Genomic DNA, 19094 nt, shown 5'->3' on the forward strand with positions numbered 1-19094 from the left:
TGTGCCCAGAGCCACCAGCACACCCACAGTCAGCCCTCATGACCTGAGCTTCAATAAGTCCTTCCTCTTAGCAGCATACTGGCACACCCAAGCTTGTGGATTCAACTCCGTTAGACCTTCCCCTCATGAGCATTCCGGTGGTTGTTAAAGAGCTCCCCCGCGAGTCCTGAGTGCCTGTGTGCCAAGGAGCCTGTTCAGAAGCTGGCCGTGTATAGGCATTAGGCCATATATAGCCATATATATATATGGCATATATAGCCATATATAGGCATTAGGAAGGCATTACGAGTTAATAGGCATTCTGCCTCATTATTTTTATTTTCGTACCTTTCATTTGCTTCGGTGGGAATGGTGTTTTTACATGCTAAAGTTTTTATTTATCTATATAGCCTGTATAGCAGAATCATGATTTAGGAGTGTTGCTTTGCAATTATTGTAGCAGGTTCCCCTCTCCAGTATCAAGCACCATCATCCAGTCTCTCTGTAATTACTGAAGTCCACTTCCCTTTTCCAAATGACTTGGTTCTTACAAGAATCTCTTTAGTGTCACACTAGCCACCCCCTCGAAGTTACCAGTTTCTTGTATGGCCAAACCCTCACATTTCAGTTCTCTGCTGGAGTGTCTGAGATGAGGCTTGAGGGAGAGGAATTGATAATAGTTTGTGATAGCAGGTCGGGGATGGAGAGCGGATTTATTTCAAATATCACTTTCCTGCTCACACAGGAGCATGACATGAAGTTGTTGTCATGCCCATTTCACTGCACAGAGGAAGGTGATATATGTCTCTATTGTATAGCTCATTGGTGTTCCATTTTAAAATGTTGACAATTATTTCTGCCCCTCCAAGCAGAATTTTTTGAGCCGTGCTGAAGCTCTCCTGTGTTCCTGACAAAGATATTTTTCTTGCTTTGATGTTTGAAAAAGAGGCTACTTCTTTAAAGCATTTTAAAATGCTTTATTATAAATATTTTTTGAAAACACAGCATGCGAATATTTCCTTTGCTGGGATGGCTGTCAAGGGGAGGATACTTCTACAAAAGGAAAAAGATTTAAACCTTGGGGAAAAAAAAAGTGGTCTCTTAAGATGATGCTTCAGAATTATGTGCAATTGTAGCTGATGCAATTTGCGTAACTAAGGATGATTAAGTAGTCACTACTGAACAATCGATAACATATCTTTTAGGAATGACAGGATTTTTCATTTCTTTCACTTGTACATTAGTTTTTACAAAAGACAATAGTACTTTTTAAGAATAGTATGTTAGTTAACTTGCATATTCATTTACAGGATCAGTCTATATCTCCATATTGGCTTAAGTCTCACACATGACATATTAAGACCTGATTTTCATAGAAATTTATATCAATGAGTTGCCATAAGTTTACTTGGTTATGCAGCATTTTTCAGGTTTTTTTTTTTACTCTGTATGGATGTAAAAAATTCCACATCCTTTAGTTGTCTTTGGATTCAGATTTGGATTCCACCTCCTTTAATTGTCTTTGGATTCAGATTTTCATCTCAATAGTAATCTCTCATTAACTTACCAATACAGTAAGGTATACTTTATAAAGGACAAGGATCAGATTCCATAATCACTTGAGTATGGGATTAATTTAATTTATGTGAATAGTCTCATGAAAATAGAAAATTACTCAAGTATGCAATGTTTTTGCAAGCTTAATTGTTTTCAGGTTTATGTATATCATTAGTGCTGTCAGAAATCTTCAGTATGAAGTATTGTCTATATGAAAAAGGAACCTGTTCAAGGAAGAAAAACGTACCTGATGTGAGCTCTGTATTGCTGAGCATCACAATTGCATTTGAGCATCTTCTGTATGTAATCTGTATCATGATAAAGTCCATGCTAAACTTGGTAGAATCCCTGCCACCTTTGCCTTTTGAGGATTATTTGCATACTACCAGCTCTCTTGATACCTTTTGCGAGCATTACCGTAAAAAAGAATTGAAAAATAAGTCATTTTAATGAGCTATGCTTTTAATTTAGCTTCCCTTCAGAATATTTAATATTTATGTTTAAAATGAATTATCTGATTATGTGGTTCTTGGAAATCCTAATATAAATCATGTTATGTTCAAAGACTTTTTCCAATATTGTTTAAGTTCCAGAAGATCCACCACAAAATTTTGCCAAGAGCAACATTACAGCAAAGTCTTTCTCAGTGATGTGGGACCCACCAACCATAGTAACAGGAAAGTTTAGCTACAGAGTTGAGCTGTATGGACCATCTGGTAAGTCTGAATTGATGTTTTTATTTCTTTTTGGTTTTTTTGTGATTATTTCCTTACACTTGCATTCTTAGTGTCCTTGCCAATCAAGGATGAATATTTGAAAGCAGTGCTATGTATCCTTTTTACTATTAGACTTTTTAGAGATTTTAGATCACTTTTAAGGGAAAAGTCTGTCCATCAGGAGCAAGAGTATGCAACTTTCCTCACTCTTTTAGAGAGATGACATGCTAAGCTCGCAACTGAATTACATATCCAAAGCATTCTGTATCTTACCTTTACTATTTTCTCTTTCTGTTAAAGATTTCTGGAGGATTTTCATTCCTGTGTAGTATGCAATCAACTGTATGAGTCTGTTTTGATGTTTTTGTAATATTTTAAACTCAGACATGTATATATAAAGAAATTATTTAACTGCCTGTAGTTAAGTAAGACGTTAATGAGCTGTATACTAATGTTTTTATGGGACCACAAAGGAAAAGCAATAGAAATTAGTTTATAAAAAGCCCCACCTCTTAATACCCATATCTTCTTGAGATGGTTTTGGGGGATTTTTGCAGGCATTCAGTATTATTTCCAATGAGGTTGATGCCAAACTAGGTTTTTCACAAATAAATTTGGCTTTTCATTGTTCATCATCCTGGAAAGTAGATGTATGTATTATAAGCAAATAATGGACTGTTTCTATTTTTGAGCTAGAATCTCTTCGTTTTTTCATTTCAGGTCATATTCTGGATAACAGCACAAAAGATCATAAGTTTGTATTTAGTAACCTTGTGCCGTTTACAACATACGATGTGTACGTCGGTGCTGAGACAAGTGCTGGGGTGGGGCCAAAGACTAACCTTACAGTTTTCACTCCTGCAGATGGTAAGGAAGCATAAAGAAGTGAAGTGAATGGGCTGTACATGACAACTGGCTTCAGTTTTCCCTTCAAACCCTTTTAGGTACTTTGCAAAGGAAAGAATGGGTGTGTTACAGGAGTCTTACAAGAGAGGGATAACAAAATAATGAAAGAAATTGGCTGAAAATTTTTTATGTCGATTTATTTCTTCATATTTTCGAGTTCATGCACTGTCACTAAATTCTCTTGCTATCAGAAGCCTTCAGGGATTGTGAAAGAAATGTAGTTTCTGCCTGAATGAAAGTAGTTCTTTTTAGATACGGTAATTAAGTTGCAGGTCCCCCACTTACCCGTTAGATGGCAGCAAGTGGAAAGGAAAGAACAGCAGAGGCTTCCCGCCCCCCCCCCCCCCGCTCCGGCCCGTCCCGGCTGGTTTGTTCGGCGCCGAATGCTTCTTACTAAACACCTCGTTTGACTTAATTTTCACCAAATCCGAGGCCCCATACCAGTTTCTAATGGAGCTACCTTTACCAGGGACCATAGCTCTGAGGCAGACCCAATATCGAGATCTTGTCGTGGGTCAATCAAGTGGTTAGTTCTGCCCCTGAGCCGTCTACTCTGTCATTTGGGAGTTTTGGTTCCCAGTAGTCTGCTCACCAGGTGAGAGTCTTTTGCTCTATAGAAATGCGGTTTTATTTTACATGTGTGTGAGATTGTGCAGGATTATTGGTCTGCAGCTGAGGATGCAACCAGAAAAATTTGAGAATTAGTGTGTAATAGGCAGGCAGTTTCAAGATGGTTATTTTTGTGTTGTGTTTATGCCACACAGCACAAATTTAGAAAACTTCTCAATCAGTGCTTGCTGCAATGCTTGCTGTCAAGGCGTAACAGCAGGAGGAACACCTATACTTATTTATCATATTTTTTCCTGAAGTATCTGAAGTATCTGCTTCTGTCAGCTCTCAGAGACAATTTCCAGAGATGGCCTGCCTCAGTACAGCCATGCTCATCTTCTGTCTAAACTCACCGTCAGAAGCCAAAAGGGATTTTGGTGTTGGCTTCTTTTTTGAGTGGCATAGAATGTCTCATTTTAAAGCCAAATCTACAAACCTTCATTATGCAAGTCATTTCAAGTTTGTCTTTTTCTGTGGTGTATTAGGAAAAAAATATTTTTCATATAAAATCTGAATATCATTCTATTGAATATAAACATTTCTGATCTCTGGTAGTCCTATGTAAAATACAGTATCATTATTACTGCATAGTAAAAGGAGAAATTGAACCAAAACCTGTTATAAAAGTGAAATGAACAAGATGTATCCTGTTCATTATTTTTTTTCCAGCTTTTTACTTCATTCTTGTATGGTTTTGATGAATTTAGAATTAAGCTTTCATTTTCAATATCCTTGAGGTTCCATATAGTAAGCTAGCAAAGGTCGTCTTGCTTCCAGTGCACTGTCTTCAGTAGAGCTGTCCTGATTTACATCATCTTAGGATTTGACCATATTTGTACATATGTCATGTATGTCAAAAAACTGTGTGCATATTTTTAGAACTGTAACTTGTTTGCTAAAAAAACATGCACATGCTGTACCTGCACAGCAGCAACTCGAAAGATAAGGATGTGAATTTAATTAAATGCCTATTGTACTTTGCATACAGTGCTGAAAAAGCTTGTAATAATCAGAGATGTTTAATTAAATCAAGTTTCTTCTTGAATATTTAGTCCCAGGTGCTGTATCAGATTTACATCTAGCAGAAGTGGAAGCCACATACATAAAAATTGTTTGGAGGAAGCCACAACAGCCAAATGGAATCATTACCCAGTATAGAGTTAAAGTCCATGTGCAGGAAACAGAGGTGACTCTGGAAAACACTATTCTCAAAGGAAAAAATAAGGTATTTAGTTTTTTTTAATCTGGATTTCTTTGCTAGATTAAATTTGCTTCTCTGCCTTATCCAATAGGTACAGAATGTGGAATTAGCCACCACAGATGAGTTTTCAATGCTTTTAGAAGCCATCTTCCTCACCTCACCCTCTTTCTCTGGCTGGGTTTTAAAGAGATTCCAATAATGCTGTTTCCACACATGAAAACAGTAAATAATTCTGGTGAAATGATCCAGAATTTCTTAGCTATTGAAGGCAGGAAGCCATAGCCCACAATCTTACTATCCCTTCCAGTCCTTGAGTTCTTTGCAGCATAGGGTGACCTAACAGTAAGAGTACAGATTTAGGTGCCTAGATCGATACATAGCCACTCAGGGAAATTCCTAGAAGATGTGAGTATGAATCCTATGGAGAAGTGAATTCAACATAAGTCTCCCAAGGCTGGTCAAGTGCTCTGCTTGCAAAGCAAACACCCCTAGACTTTCTGCCCCCATTTGTATCCTTGAATTTACATGTCTGATACTACATGCTGAACTCCATGCTATGGTTGTATATTAAGGATATTTGTGCACATCTACTGGATCAAATCTTTTAGGAGACTTATGCTGTCAGTCAGTCTAGCTTCTGGATTTTGGGTGCTGATGTGCTCTACATGCTTAAATGGGGCAGCTCGGAGCATGCATCCCAGAACTGTAGACCCCTAGCAAACGTTCAGCTCAGAATTGAGTACTTTCTGAGGTAGAGCTTTTTGGTCTTAATGTTGAACATAGGTGCCCAAAGTTTGAATAATTTTTTTTTTTTAGACAATAATATCTTTCTCTGGATCTGACACAGAATCTAAGTTTTGATGTAGAGCTCAATGAAGGAGTTTGCTTTCAAGTTGAATGGTATACATTAAATGGAGCCCTAGAGCCAAACATTAAATAAGGAGTAAGAGGAAAAAAAATGAGGATAAGGATCCCTTCATTAAACCAAGGAGGCATCCTTGGAAAATGAAAGTATATAACTCTGTAATTAAAGATTATATCATAGTACAGACACAGAAAAAATGAAAATTGTCTGTACGGACATATTTTAATGATGGGATTTCCTAATTTTTGAGTTCTTAGTTTAGCATCATTGCTGCTTTATTATAGTTTATTGAATTTAATTTTAATTTTCTAATTAAAAACCAAAACAAACCATAACAAACATTATTTAGAACCCCATTGACTTAGAAGCTTAGAGCATCTATAGGATTTGAACTGTCAGATCCACAGTGCTAACAGTACTCAATAACTAGTAGCAATAAAAGGCTGTTATAAGTGGAAAATCCCCAGAGGCAAAAAGTATTTCCACATGGGTTACTATTTTGCTATAAAATGTTGGTGAAGATGAGGCATATATAGCTTTTACCTGTTGGTACTTAGGTGAGATTGATGCTGTATCTCCGCCTGTGGTTAATCCCCCCTAGTTACAGCAGTAAAAAAGCTGCTTTGCCCCCTGTCCACCCAGAGTCTGTAGGCAGAGAGCTAATGTGTATTACTTACATCACTGTAAAAGCATCTCTTTCTGGCAGTGAAGTGGGCCATATGTGTGAGTGGGGAGTGTTCACAGATGACAGCAGAACAATTTAGAGACAGTGAACTCCTGGATTCAGTCCCAGATTCTGAAGGGGCATAATGATCTAGTGCTTACACACCGTTTTGTACCTATGCTCTAGGCTCTATCTCTTTTTCTCTTCGCTTTTGTTGTTCCTCTCTTTGTAGTTCTTGCTTCCCTTTTATGTACTGCCATCCCTTTCCAACACTTGTCTTTTGCCCCTTCTGTCCTATGGACCTCTATACCACCTACCGCCCTTTTGCTCTCCCTTTTCACATATATACTCCCTTATTTGCCCTCTCCCCTTTATTCCATTGGCTTCTGTTTTTCTCCCCCTCCCGTTATTCCCTCTCAGCGATCTAGTCAACCTTTTATTCCTTTTCTTCAGGGCCTAGTAGGGGCATCTGAAGCCCTCTTGCTTTCAGTGCCTTCAGCCCTGTTTCAGAACATGCTTAGTATAAATGAAATCTCCCAAACTTAAACATGTGTCTATTCAATATAACTCCAAGGATATAGCATTAAAGTTAAAGGCCTTGCTCTAAAATTGCCACTTTTTACTATAAACCCCATATTTTAAGAAATCAAAAAAAAAGAATGTGGTGTTTGTTTAAACAATAAAAATTAATAAAAGGTTGTAGGCTACTGGCAGCTGAGCTTTTTCATGAGAAATATTGTATTTTATGAAGTTAATTATCGTTGTAATGAAAGATAATGTTTGTATGCCAACATTTATATAGCATGTGTGGTATATATATGAACAAATATACAAACACTATTTCTATATTATATAAAAACATAATTAAATAACTTAGTGATGATGAGGTTTGTGATTTATTTTTATATTTCTAATTTTTAGTATTTGATTGATTCTTTGGAACCATACATGGTAAATGAAAACATCAAACCTTCTCCCACTTGGAATTCAGTGGAAACAGACAATGAATTATATGAAGGTTCAGCTGAAATGTTTCCCAGCATTCAGACAGCTTCCCCAGTAATATTTACAAGTGTATCCGGTGATAACTTGCCTGCTATAAATGGAGCTGCAGAATTACATTCTGCTTTGGGTAAGGTATTTCAGGATATTTTTCTGTCTGCTCCTTTGTTCTGAAGGACCCCCATCACTGTCCCAGATATGATCTTTAGCACATGGTTCAAGCAAATTATGAATGGGTCATTTGCTGGAGTCAGATATTTTTACTACCAAATAACCTTCTGAAGCAAATGGGAATGCCACACAGGCAGGAACTAGCCCCTTGTCACCCAGCTGACCTTCTTCCTAGTGAAAGGAGCACCCGAAAGCCATCAGCCAAGCTGCATAGACAATCAGTTATTACAGTTGCCAAAGCAGGTGTGATTGTCAGGGATTAACATATCTCCAAGCCCTTCAGAGACCTTGATTTCTCTAAGCCTTTTGACTAATAGGTTTTCAAATGTCAGTGAAGGTAAATAGGTCAAAAAGTTACAACTTTGCTATATGGGTGACAAACAGGTGGAGATGACCCCATGACACGGTGATGTCATTAGTGTGTACACTTGTTCTGTATTATCAATGGACCAGTGTTTCTTTACCAAGTATGGATATTTACAAATCATTAAGCAGGCCTCAGTTGACAGGCAGGGACTTAAAATACCACTCTAAATTTTTACAGTGAGTTTTGAACAGTAGGGAGAAAGTCAGGGTTTTATTTTTTTTATTTTTTTATTAAAGTCACCCAATTCCTCCATATACACCAGTATCTAAAACCAGAATTTAATCCCATAGTTTAAACTACAGTGGATCTTTTCTGTGCTATATTAATCCTGAAGAATCTTCTTTGTCATACAGAGAAACTTACAGTGGTTTAAATGTGAATCTTCTTTTTATGGCCTCATTCCACTTGAGGTATTGAGTTGCTAAAAGATGTCTGTGTTGCTGAAAAACTGATTTCAGACAGTGTCTGTTGTAATCTAGCATACAAGTATTATTTTATAGTAGTTATTATAGTAGTTAAAGCAGTTGACAGCAAAATTTTCAACAGGGTCTGCTGATTTTCAGATGCCTCCATTTTAATGCTGGTCTCACAAAACGCTGAGCCTGAGATATGTGAAGCACCCACACTTTTTCATGTTGCAGTGGCAAAATGGCTGCTTTATAACAGATGATTTTGACTAGCGCACAGTTGGGTTGCGGCTGACTTTGAACTTTATTGCAGATGCACCAAAAACTCTTTGTGGGCATGTATGACTTCTTCATTCTGCTGACCACAATTCTTCTGCTAAAAATACCAGTGTGAAGGGATCCATGAGGGGAGCCATTTCAAGTATAGTTATTATAGCACTGTTGGGAGGGCAAGGAAGAGGGAAGCTGTCTTTCTTAATTAAAAAAAAATAAAAACAAAACTAAAAGCTCCATCAAACTAGAAGCCATGGTTCTGAAGTCACTGGAGAGACTAGGCCATCTACAAGTATGCCTTTTTCTAGTTCCTAGGAGATTTCTCTCAATTTTTTTTGTAGATAGCTGTCAGTATAAACCTCATGTGTTTAGTTCTTGCCCATTCATTCTTTCACCTAGGCCAATCTATCTATTGTACACATGAAAATGGACCTATAATAGCCTCTCCTTGACTGAGTTAAGAGGCAGAGTGTAAGCTTTTCTTCATATTTTTGTAATTGCCATGAAAGTTAATTCTTTTGCAATAAAATAGTTCCAGGTTGCTGTGTCAAAGTGAGTTTAGAATGCAAAAGGAAAAAAAAGAGTTTACGAGAAGTAACTGTTTTTTTCCATTTAATCACAGATAATCAGTATACCATTAACATTTTAGCTGAAGAACTGTCATATGTTATAAAAGGCCTCGTACCTTTCACAGACTACACGATCAGTGTGTCTGCTTTCACTGCTGTTGGAGAAGGACCACCATCAGTTCTTACGGTTAGGACACGTGAACAAGGTAAAATGCTGTAACTCTGATATTATCAAAGTTAACATATGTGACTTCTTTCACTGAACATTTAAAAATTTTTTTAATCATTTCTTTGCTTATTGTTCTATTTTTCTGTTTCCGTTTAAGTTCCAAGCTCAGTACGAAATATATCTTACAAGAATATTACCTCCTCCTCTGTTTTGCTTTGTTGGGATCCTCCAGCAAATCCCAATGGGAAAATCATTCATTATACTGTTTATGCAATGGAACTGGATACAAAAAGAGCATTCCACACAACAACTTCAAACAACAGCTTACTTATGACAGGTACAGTGTCATTTGATTTAAAAAAAAAACCCTAATAAATTGCAAATACATTATATGAAATTATTTTTTCCAACTTTATGTAATGTAGCCATTTGCAAGGTAGGTGGGCAAGATCTCCCCCATCCACACACATACACACACACACAACACCACTGCATGTAAAAGCAAGGTTGGGACGTTACTGACAGACTCATCTACTGTGGAGGCATATATAGGGAACGTGAAATGGGAGGAGAGGACTAGGTAAGATGAGCAGTAATTTGTGAAATGCGCCAAATAGTAATTTGTGAACTCTACTGAGTAGTAATTTGTGAAATGGATTTTTTTCCTCAGCCTCTTCTTGCCACGTAGGAAAATATGCCTAAATTGTCAATTCTTTTTCAGACTTGAAGTTTTTTCACAGTGTTCGCCTGACATTAATAATAATTTTCTTCTTTTAAGATGATAACTTTGGTAGTAATTGAAGAAAATGCATTCTTCATGGGGTTTCAGGCATTTATGCTAATCAGAGTAATGCATATAGAATAAAAACACATATTTGGATGTAAACGTACACATCTTTTGTTTTGACAAATAAATTCTTAAATCTATTTACAGGGTTGAAGCTGGTTGACTTAATTCAAAATCTGTTGATTTGACTGAGTGCTCATTTGGCTCTCTCCAAATAAATGGTATTATACGTATTCTGTCTTTTAGGTGACAAATGTGTATCAGAAACTCTTAGAACAGTAACCATTTTTACAGTTTCATAAGTAGGTATGAGGAAAAAAACATGTTTAAGAAGTCACCAGTCAAGATTTTTTTACTTAATCTTTTTAGGTTTAAAAAAGTACACAAATTATAAAATGAGAGTCGCAGCCTCTACCACAATTGGAGAAAGTGCTTTGTCTGAAGAGAATGACGTTTTTGTGAGAACCCCTGAAGATGGTAAATACATTATTTGCAATAATTATTTGATTTCTGTATTGAAGTTTGTGCTTCTTCAGAAGACTGGGCACATATAAAAGAGGGGAAGAAAGTGTACAAATAAAATCAATGTTTGTTGAAATTATTAGTCTTCTATCAGTCAGTGACTTCATTCAGCCCATTTTTGTGTAAGTGCTAGGAATAATGGTGAAAGCTGCAGCATGACCAGCAATCAACTGATTTCAACTCTGATAGACAAATGGGAAGAAAGCTGCAGATCTGAGGTTCCTTCACTGAAAACAGTGTGTCCCTAGACCCCATCTAAACCATAATCAATTATCTTCAGCTTCTCTTTTTTTTTATTTTATCATATGGAAATGGGGTTGGTTTTGAAGCATCTGGAAATGGCAGCTTTCAACAATTCAGAGGCCATATTGCTGTCTATAAGCAGAGCTGCTGATAAAGTGAGGGGTTTTTATACTGAGTGATATTATATGCAGTTGTTTTTGTACAAGTTTGGGGCTTTATTCATTTTAAGACCGATCAATAGCTTTAATGTAGGGTATAATACTACCTTATGAAGATTTCTGGATCTTCCCTGCTTGCTTACAATGCAGTCTCCACCCATGAAGGCACAGGGGCAGTAGCTGGAGTTGCCATTGGCCTCTGCAAAGAGAACACAGGAATTTGATTTACAGAGCAGAGTCGTGATTATTAAACTTTAATCTTTTCTCATTTATATCAGGTTTATATTTTCACTGCTTTCAGCAAAGTTATTTCCAGTTTCTACCAAAGTAATAAAGAAGGTAATTGTCCAGCTGTCATTTATGTCTCTCATTGCCAAATATGGTACAATACAGGAAAAAGAATTAAATGCAAATAAAAGAGAGCAAAAGATTACAGGATTAAAAATCATGGGGATTTATGAAGCTTAGATGATTTGAATAACCAATCAACCAAAATATCAAATTAAACAGCAAAATTTAAAGTGCTTGTAAATTTTTTTAAAGGTTGCATGCTTCTATGCTGCTGGTTTTTTGCAGAGAAAAGGCATATCACAAGAACAGAAAACATATCTTTTTTCTCTGAAAGTTTACGCTTCCTTGCCTTTGAGCATTACAGAAGTTTGTTCAGAGTGGAGTTTCAGGCTAACAGTTCATCCATTGGTAAGAGATGTGTGCAAGCCTTGAGGAAACTATTGAGAAAACCACCAGTAATTCCTGCCTTTTTATAAGGCTATGTGTAATTTTGTCGTCTTCTTCTTGTTCTTTAGTTTTCCTGAGGTAATTCAGGTTGAGATTCGTGTCTCCTAACTTTAGCCAACCTAGGAGTGGCAACAGGTTTGACTCTTGAGAGGAGAGATACCTCCAAATAAAAGGTTCACTACATCTGTCTTAGATAACTTACGTTAGGATGGAAGATACTACGCTGTTGCATTTAAATATTTTACCATGCCAGATAAATTGCAAAATGCACCTCAATTGAAAATTAAGCTTCTTCACGTGGGAAATATCCATGTGGGCAGTCTTGTCATCCAGAGTGATCTGTTACAGTTAACACTTTTCATTCATGAGCTCAGAAATCAGGAATGAAAGTGGTTTGAGAGACCTTTAGGACAAAAAAAAATCATGATAAATTCTGAAATATCTGGATATTGGTATTTGCACACAAACTGAATCGCATAATGCTGGGTTCTTAGTACATTTTAAAAAAAATTATAGACAGATTATTTCAGGGGTGAAGTGATGAAGCCTTCAAAGGAATCAGGGTTGACATTCAGCGCTGATTTTATTCATAAGCGCAGCCCACTCACTCCTTCAACACTTCTATGTGTTGTTAGCTCACTGAAGGTCACATGAATTCATACGTTGCCAGTAGATTTAGCCAACACATTACCCCGGAGCTGGACTTGTTTTGTACATGACCTTCACACCAGCGCATGCAAGATTTACACTGGGGTCTTCATGGTCATCAATTAGCAGCTGTATCAGTAAACTAAAAAGAATTTAGTTACAGTGCATACAGTCCCTTTCTTCGTTCAGTGGTTGGTTGAGTGAAATAAGGTGGGTGGTTATTTAAGAAGAAGGCAGTACGATGGCATTCAGCTGAATTTAAAGATCTTGAATTCGAGGAAGACAGTGAGAGGATTTGAAGGATCAGTCTGCATGAAAGCAGTAGACAGAAGAGATTTTTTTCTTAATAAATGCAGTTTTGGATAGATTTATAAATGGATGAGAAAAGAAATTCCAGAAACGCTGAAGTGTCTGGGATGCAAACAGATGCCTGGTTTTGTAAGTGGAAAAGAAGACATACAGAAATTAACTGAGAGAAAAAGTGGTAAGGCTTTGAGAAGGAGAGTGAGTGAATGTAGCCCTTTTGCTACAGTCAGCTAATCTAAATGTTAGGATCCAATAGGTTTATGAGATTGGTCCTATATTCAATTAATTGAAAGTGTCAGAGGTTTTTTTTTTTTTCTCTTTGATTTCTGTGTTGCAGAACCAGACTCCCCGCCCCAAAATGTAGAGTTAATAAATGTCACTGCAACAGAAATAAATCTGAGATGGTTACCACCTGAGCAGCCTAATGGTCTCATAACTCACTATGAAGTTCTGTACAGTGATTCCGATTACTTATTTATTAAAAATGCCTCATCTACAAGTATATCACTAAGTGAAATGAATCCATATACTCTCTACAACATCTCTGTAAGGGCATTCACCAGACTTGGCCATGGGAATCAGTCATCTTTCCCACTTCTGGTGAGAACTTCTGAAACTGGTGAGTATATAGTTTTTTTAAAAAATCAATCAACTGCTTTATGGTGACCTTTGATGCCCAGGAGATCAGTTTAATTAATTTTACAAGTATGTGTTTGCTTTGCAAAGCATTAAGTTCAAACCCTGTTTTCTCTTCTATGTACGAAGCAAAAGTAGGAAATAGTAAGGAAGATTAAGAAGTAAAGAAAACAGTGGGAAGTTTTATGCCTGATGGACTTCATATATTTTAGTATTTGTCCTTGAAGATTCCTTGTGTCTCGCAGGAAAATAATTTTTTGTAGGAAACGAGGGGTTTCAAAAAGTGAGTGCAATTTGGAATTTAAGTTATGAACTGAAATTTTATAAGAATTCAATCCTAATGGTTAAAAAATATCAGAATTGACAGAGAAGTGCTATTTTGTAGCAGGCAAAGTTGTTTATGTTACTAGAAATATTTTGGAGAAGGTACAGATAAAACAAAATAGCAGAGGATTAGAGTAGACAGTTTTTCTGAGAAAGGAAAGTAAATTTAGAAGTGAGGACTGGGAAGGACAAACATTAAAAAGGTGTAACAAGGCATAGGAAGAGACTTGAAATAAATAAGTAGCTGTAAGGTAGGACAAGGTAGGGAAAGGAATATAAAATATCGACAGAGGGTCATTAAATTTTCAGTGGAGCTAAACAGGAGAGGTGTTGGAGAAAATAGTGAGGATAGGAGAAAATACTGAGGATAATGGTTTACATGGAGGAACAGATGTTTGGGTTAAGCTGTACACTCAGCAATGAATGGTGGCTGGGGAGACAGATATGAAGGTTAGTTTTCTTTAGGACTCACCCATATCCAGGTAGCACTGACATGATGATCATCCTTTTTTGGGGGCCTTTTGCCATCTTCACCAATTTGCTACCTCAGACAACTGCCTACTTTATCTATATGTAGATCTAGCCCTGGAACTAAGCATGCTCTGTTTTTCACATTTTTCTCAGTGAGGAAAGACATACACGAACAAACTGATGTCTCTCAGAAGGGGCAAGGAGATGCTCTGGCTCCTTGATTGTTAAGACACAGTGGAATCACTATAAGCTCCTTCTCCTCCTTGTTTCTGAAATGAAATTTGATTTTTCCTGTATGAAGTAGTTGTCGTCTGGGCCTGCCTAACAAGTCAAGCTCTTAAGGAACAGGGGCACAAGCACCTAGTTTTCAGATTGCATGAAACAGGTAGTCATAATAGAAACCAAGCTAGCTCTGCCAAGACATTGTGCTACTTTTGAGGATTTTTTTTGGTCAGATACCATAGGTATGTAGGCACCTGCCCGACTGATACAATGTCCTTAGACATAACCTTTTTTATTGCTCTCTTTAACTTAGACATCCATATTTTGTCTAAGTTGTATTTTAAGGCAGTTAGTTCTTTCTCAGTGCCTAACTCCCCTGATGCTCAGAACAAAAATTTGAGTTCCAGCTGTCTATGATAGAGATGAGAAGCTGCAAAAACATCTCTTGAGATGAGAAGAATAAAACCAAGGGAGGATCTGGAGGATGGAGCATTTTGAGTGAAACACAAGCTATTAATGGGCTGGTGTGTTTGAAGAGCTCTTGGGAGTTCTCTGTTACTATTCTACCATGAAATTAGGCAGAATTGTGGGCTGATTTCACTGCCTCTCATGGCATTTATTCCCTTTCTGGATATTGCTTAAGCAGAAATTATTTATATTTTTGAATGTGGAGTTTCATCAAATGTCAGTACATTTATAAGAATGTTTAGGGCATTCTAAAGCATACCCATGCCTTGACCTTTTGGGAAAATTGTGCTGTCATTGCACGATTATGATTTTCTGGAATAAGATATATTATGCTATCAGACCAATTTTGGGTAATGGAAAACATACTTGTGTATTTGTTTGGGGACAGACAGACATATGCACACAAAAAACAATTGTCATGACTCAGCAAGGGCCAGCTACTCCGTAAGGGACAGAGAGCCAAGAGCTGAGGGGGTCCTTGGGCCAGTGGGGCAGGGGCCTCGCTAGCCAGGACTTGTCCCACCAACCCCCAGTGAAAGGAGCAGGGCAGGTCTGGGGGTGACAGCCAGGGGCCGCCCAGAGTCCAGATTGACAAACACTTCACAGTGATGAGGCAGGTCTGAGGTCGAGCCAGGAAAGTGAGTTAGCAGGTTTCAGTGACACTAAGCAAGTCAGACACGGCCCGGTGACAGCTGAGCAGGTCTGTAGTGATGGGGCCAAGCTGAGGTCAGGCTGCGACATCAGGCTGCCAGTCGGGGACTAGATCAGTGGGTCCACGGCCAAGCACAGCCATGGCAGCAATGCAGCAGGAGGTGTAGCTCAGACAGGGACAAAGCACGAGAGCCCCAGCTGAAAGCAGCTCCCAGAGGCCAGTGGTCAACCCTGGCTGCAGCCTCACTGCAGCACTGCCTGGGAGTGTGTCACCAGCAGGGAGGAGGAGGCAGCCCTCAGCTACACTATCACTCAGCTGGCCCTGAGCTCCAGCGGCCAAACCTCCAGGAGGAGGGATGCTCTCAGGGCCCTTACAGCAATATGTTAGGCTCTCTTTGTTTTTCCATGCAAGTATTCATACAGTTTGCATTGATCACCCACGGAAAAGGAAAACAATGCAGGTTGCTGATACAAAGTGTAAATTATGGCAGTACAACATGGAAAATCTCCTAACAATAGCTAACTTGGAGGATTGCAGTGGTAGTTATGGGGTGTTAGAAGGAATGTTTAGCATCATGCTCCAGGTTTTTTTATCTGGCATGCTAAGGTGATTTCCATCCATTTTTTTTTTTTTTGAGAGACTGACCTGTACCTTGTTATGGTGTGTATCTGTCATATGTTTTTGATCTTCCAATTCAGCCTCTTTTAAAATTTATTTTGTACAAAAAATAGGATAAAAATCAAAATGTTTATAATGTGTTTCATTTAAACCAGTTTAAGAAAATGCGTAACAAATCAATGAAACTGATTGGAATTTTCTATGAGTCTAAATTTTGTCTTCTAGTTCCTGATTCTGCACCAGAAAACATAACCTATAGGAACATCTCATCCATGGAAATTGAATTATCATTTTTTCCACCATCCATTCCCAATGGAATCATACAGACCTACACAATATATCTCAAGAGGACTAATGGAACTGAGCAGAGAGTCATAAACACTACTCTTCTGACGCTACGTATTGCAGGCCAGTATATAATGATCTGGAACTTATAGCAACTGTAAATTGTTCTGAGAAGGATCAGCAGACTGATGCAGATCAATTAGTTCATTGGTTGGACATGATCTTTTTTGTCCTTACACAATGTTATATGCTACCTGTCCTGAGAAGCAGCCTGTTGTGTCCTGCAGTCATGCAGTGGAATGGGCCACAATCTGTACAGAGTCTAATATATATCTAATTGTATTTTAGACGTTTAAAGTACAAGGAACTTCAGTAGATTTCTTTGCGTATCTGTAATTGTAACAAAGTAAACACTGAAGTCACCTACATATCTTTCTGATGTTATTCTAGGCAAAAATAAATGCTTCCCTTTCCACCCACCTTTGAATCTTTTTCTATGTTCTGTCATTATTACTGAGGTATGACACAGCAGTTAATGCTGGGAGCTCAGTACCTTAACCAGTAAATTTTCAGAGTACAGCCAAGGACAAAGCATTCTAGGAATATGAAATATAAACTGGTAATTAGAGCTTTGCCCCTTCTGTTCATGAAGAATGCTTTGTGTTCAAGTTTTCCTAAGGCTTATTTCAGTCTCTAAAGACACGGATCAGTGTAAGTGATGGGCCTGTTCAGCGCTTCAGGTCCATTAAAAAACCTAATTTGGCCCACTGAATGGTTGGTTGACTGAATTCTTCTTCTTTATTTAGATTTAAAGAAATATACAGAATATACTGTAGAAGTGTCTGCTAGTACCACAGTGGGGGAGGGCCTTTGTAGTGCACCTCTGCATGTACTGACTGATGAAGATGGTAAGTCAGAACAGAAGTTACAATGTATCATTGTCTGCCTGTAGTCTTAAACTAATCTTGCACTTCATGTCAGATATGTGTAGGTTTTATACACCTTTTTTTTTTTTTTGCAATTATCTCTCTGTATTGATATCTGTATCTATCTACACACAAACATACACATCTATCTGTTATTTAATATATTTATCATTACAAGCTATGTGAAATGGCACAAGTGCTGTGCATGGACATTTGGTCTTACCAATATCTTATGAATTTGAAGAATCTTAATTTACTAATATTATTTTAATCTAATATACCACATGGTAGAATTAAATCTTGTGTTTGGTTCTGCAGACATGTGAGAGCTGGAGAAAGGGAAAACCACCAAAAGGCAGCTTGAATGGTCCAGGGACATTTCTGGTTCTTTTGTTTGGAGATTTTTTGATTCTTCTAAACAGATGCATGTACAGATACATGTACATAGGTGTAAAATTATTAATATTATGAAAATGCTCAAAGTCCATCATCTGTAGTACTGGACTTCCACATTGAGCAGGGGAGTGTTCTGCACTGGAGGCTGAGGGTAGAACACAGTCATTGCATCCTCTGCTAATTAGTACAGTAGGTCACAAATCAGCAGAGGAACCTTAAAATGATACTTCTACCCAATTATTTGTAGGAAGTTGTCATCAGTCGCCTCTATAGTTTCTGTAGGGGGAATCCTGAAAAAAATTCAAAGCAGAATCTTAACTTAGGTGCTGTGAATCACGTTTTAGAGGAACCTGTGTCTGTCCCTCTCCAATGCTTAGGGAGGAAGTCTCTGGGAACCTAGACTAAAGTGGCATTGACACAAACATCCCACCAGCCATTCCCAAATTTAGTTTCTTTTCATGTCTTAGGGAGCACTGGCTTGCCTAAGATCCAGCTTTTGATGATAATGGATCTTTGCAAATCTCCAAGTTGTTGATGGGCTTACATTCTTCACACTGTCAGTAATAAACTTTTGCTCAAGAGTAACGTTGCTGGAACACACTGGCAACAGCTAATTTGGATAAATCCTTATTTTGCATAGAGTATTTTTATTTAGAGCAATGTAGATTCTATTCTTCAGCAAAAAATATCCTTTCAGTAAGAACTGTAGAATGAACTAGATATGCCAAAAAGACATGACATTCACAGTATGACAGATTTTTTATTATATAGCCACTGAGGATAATATAACAAGTAAAACACTAAACACAGCTGTCACCCTTTTTCGCTAGTAAATACAGACATTCACTGAATTCAATGAACCTTCGTTCATGAAAAATATTTTTTTTCTTAAATGCACAGTTCTAAAACCTTTATGCCAACTTTTGAGACAGTGAAAGAAGGAACAACAACTGAAAAACAACAATATTTATAATACACCACATGTTCTTTATTCACAGGAACACAGTGTTCCAAGGTTCAGACCAAATGTTTCATAGATTTGCTAATAGCTATGCTCATATTCTCAATTTTCATGCATGACTACAGCTATGACCTGAATTTTTAGTGCATGATGCTTTTTGGTTTAATTTGAGAAAAACAAAAGTAATTCTAATATTACTTCATAGGGATACATATATTTGTGAATCAAGATGAAGAAAAATATTTACGTCTCAGTAACATGCAGTTATCAAACTGCAA

General features: G+C 37.5%; 1 protein-coding gene across 2 annotated transcripts in view; it reads left to right on the forward strand.

Annotated features, from left to right (window-relative positions):
• The window catches only part of PTPRQ (protein tyrosine phosphatase receptor type Q), a 143572-nt gene that overhangs the window by 45053 nt on the left and 79425 nt on the right, over window positions 1–19094 (forward strand). For both annotated transcript variants that reach the window (XM_087765815.1, XM_087765814.1), the window contains exons 24-33: window positions 2124–2252; window positions 2973–3119; window positions 4820–4992; window positions 7419–7629; window positions 9340–9492; window positions 9613–9792; window positions 10612–10719; window positions 13195–13476; window positions 16474–16656; window positions 17340–17441. In XM_087765815.1, the coding sequence (XP_087621941.1) occupies window positions 2124–2252; window positions 2973–3119; window positions 4820–4992; window positions 7419–7629; window positions 9340–9492; window positions 9613–9792; window positions 10612–10719; window positions 13195–13476; window positions 16474–16656; window positions 17340–17441 (1668 nt within the window). The remainder of the gene's footprint in view (window positions 1–2123; window positions 2253–2972; window positions 3120–4819; window positions 4993–7418; window positions 7630–9339; window positions 9493–9612; window positions 9793–10611; window positions 10720–13194; window positions 13477–16473; window positions 16657–17339; window positions 17442–19094) is intronic.

The sequence above is a fragment of the Nipponia nippon genome, unplaced genomic scaffold, assembly GCF_047370975.1.
Source record: "Nipponia nippon isolate SJK-2023a ecotype South Korea unplaced genomic scaffold, ASM4737097v1 scaffold_3, whole genome shotgun sequence".
Classification (NCBI taxonomy): domain Eukaryota; kingdom Metazoa; phylum Chordata; class Aves; order Pelecaniformes; family Threskiornithidae; genus Nipponia; species Nipponia nippon.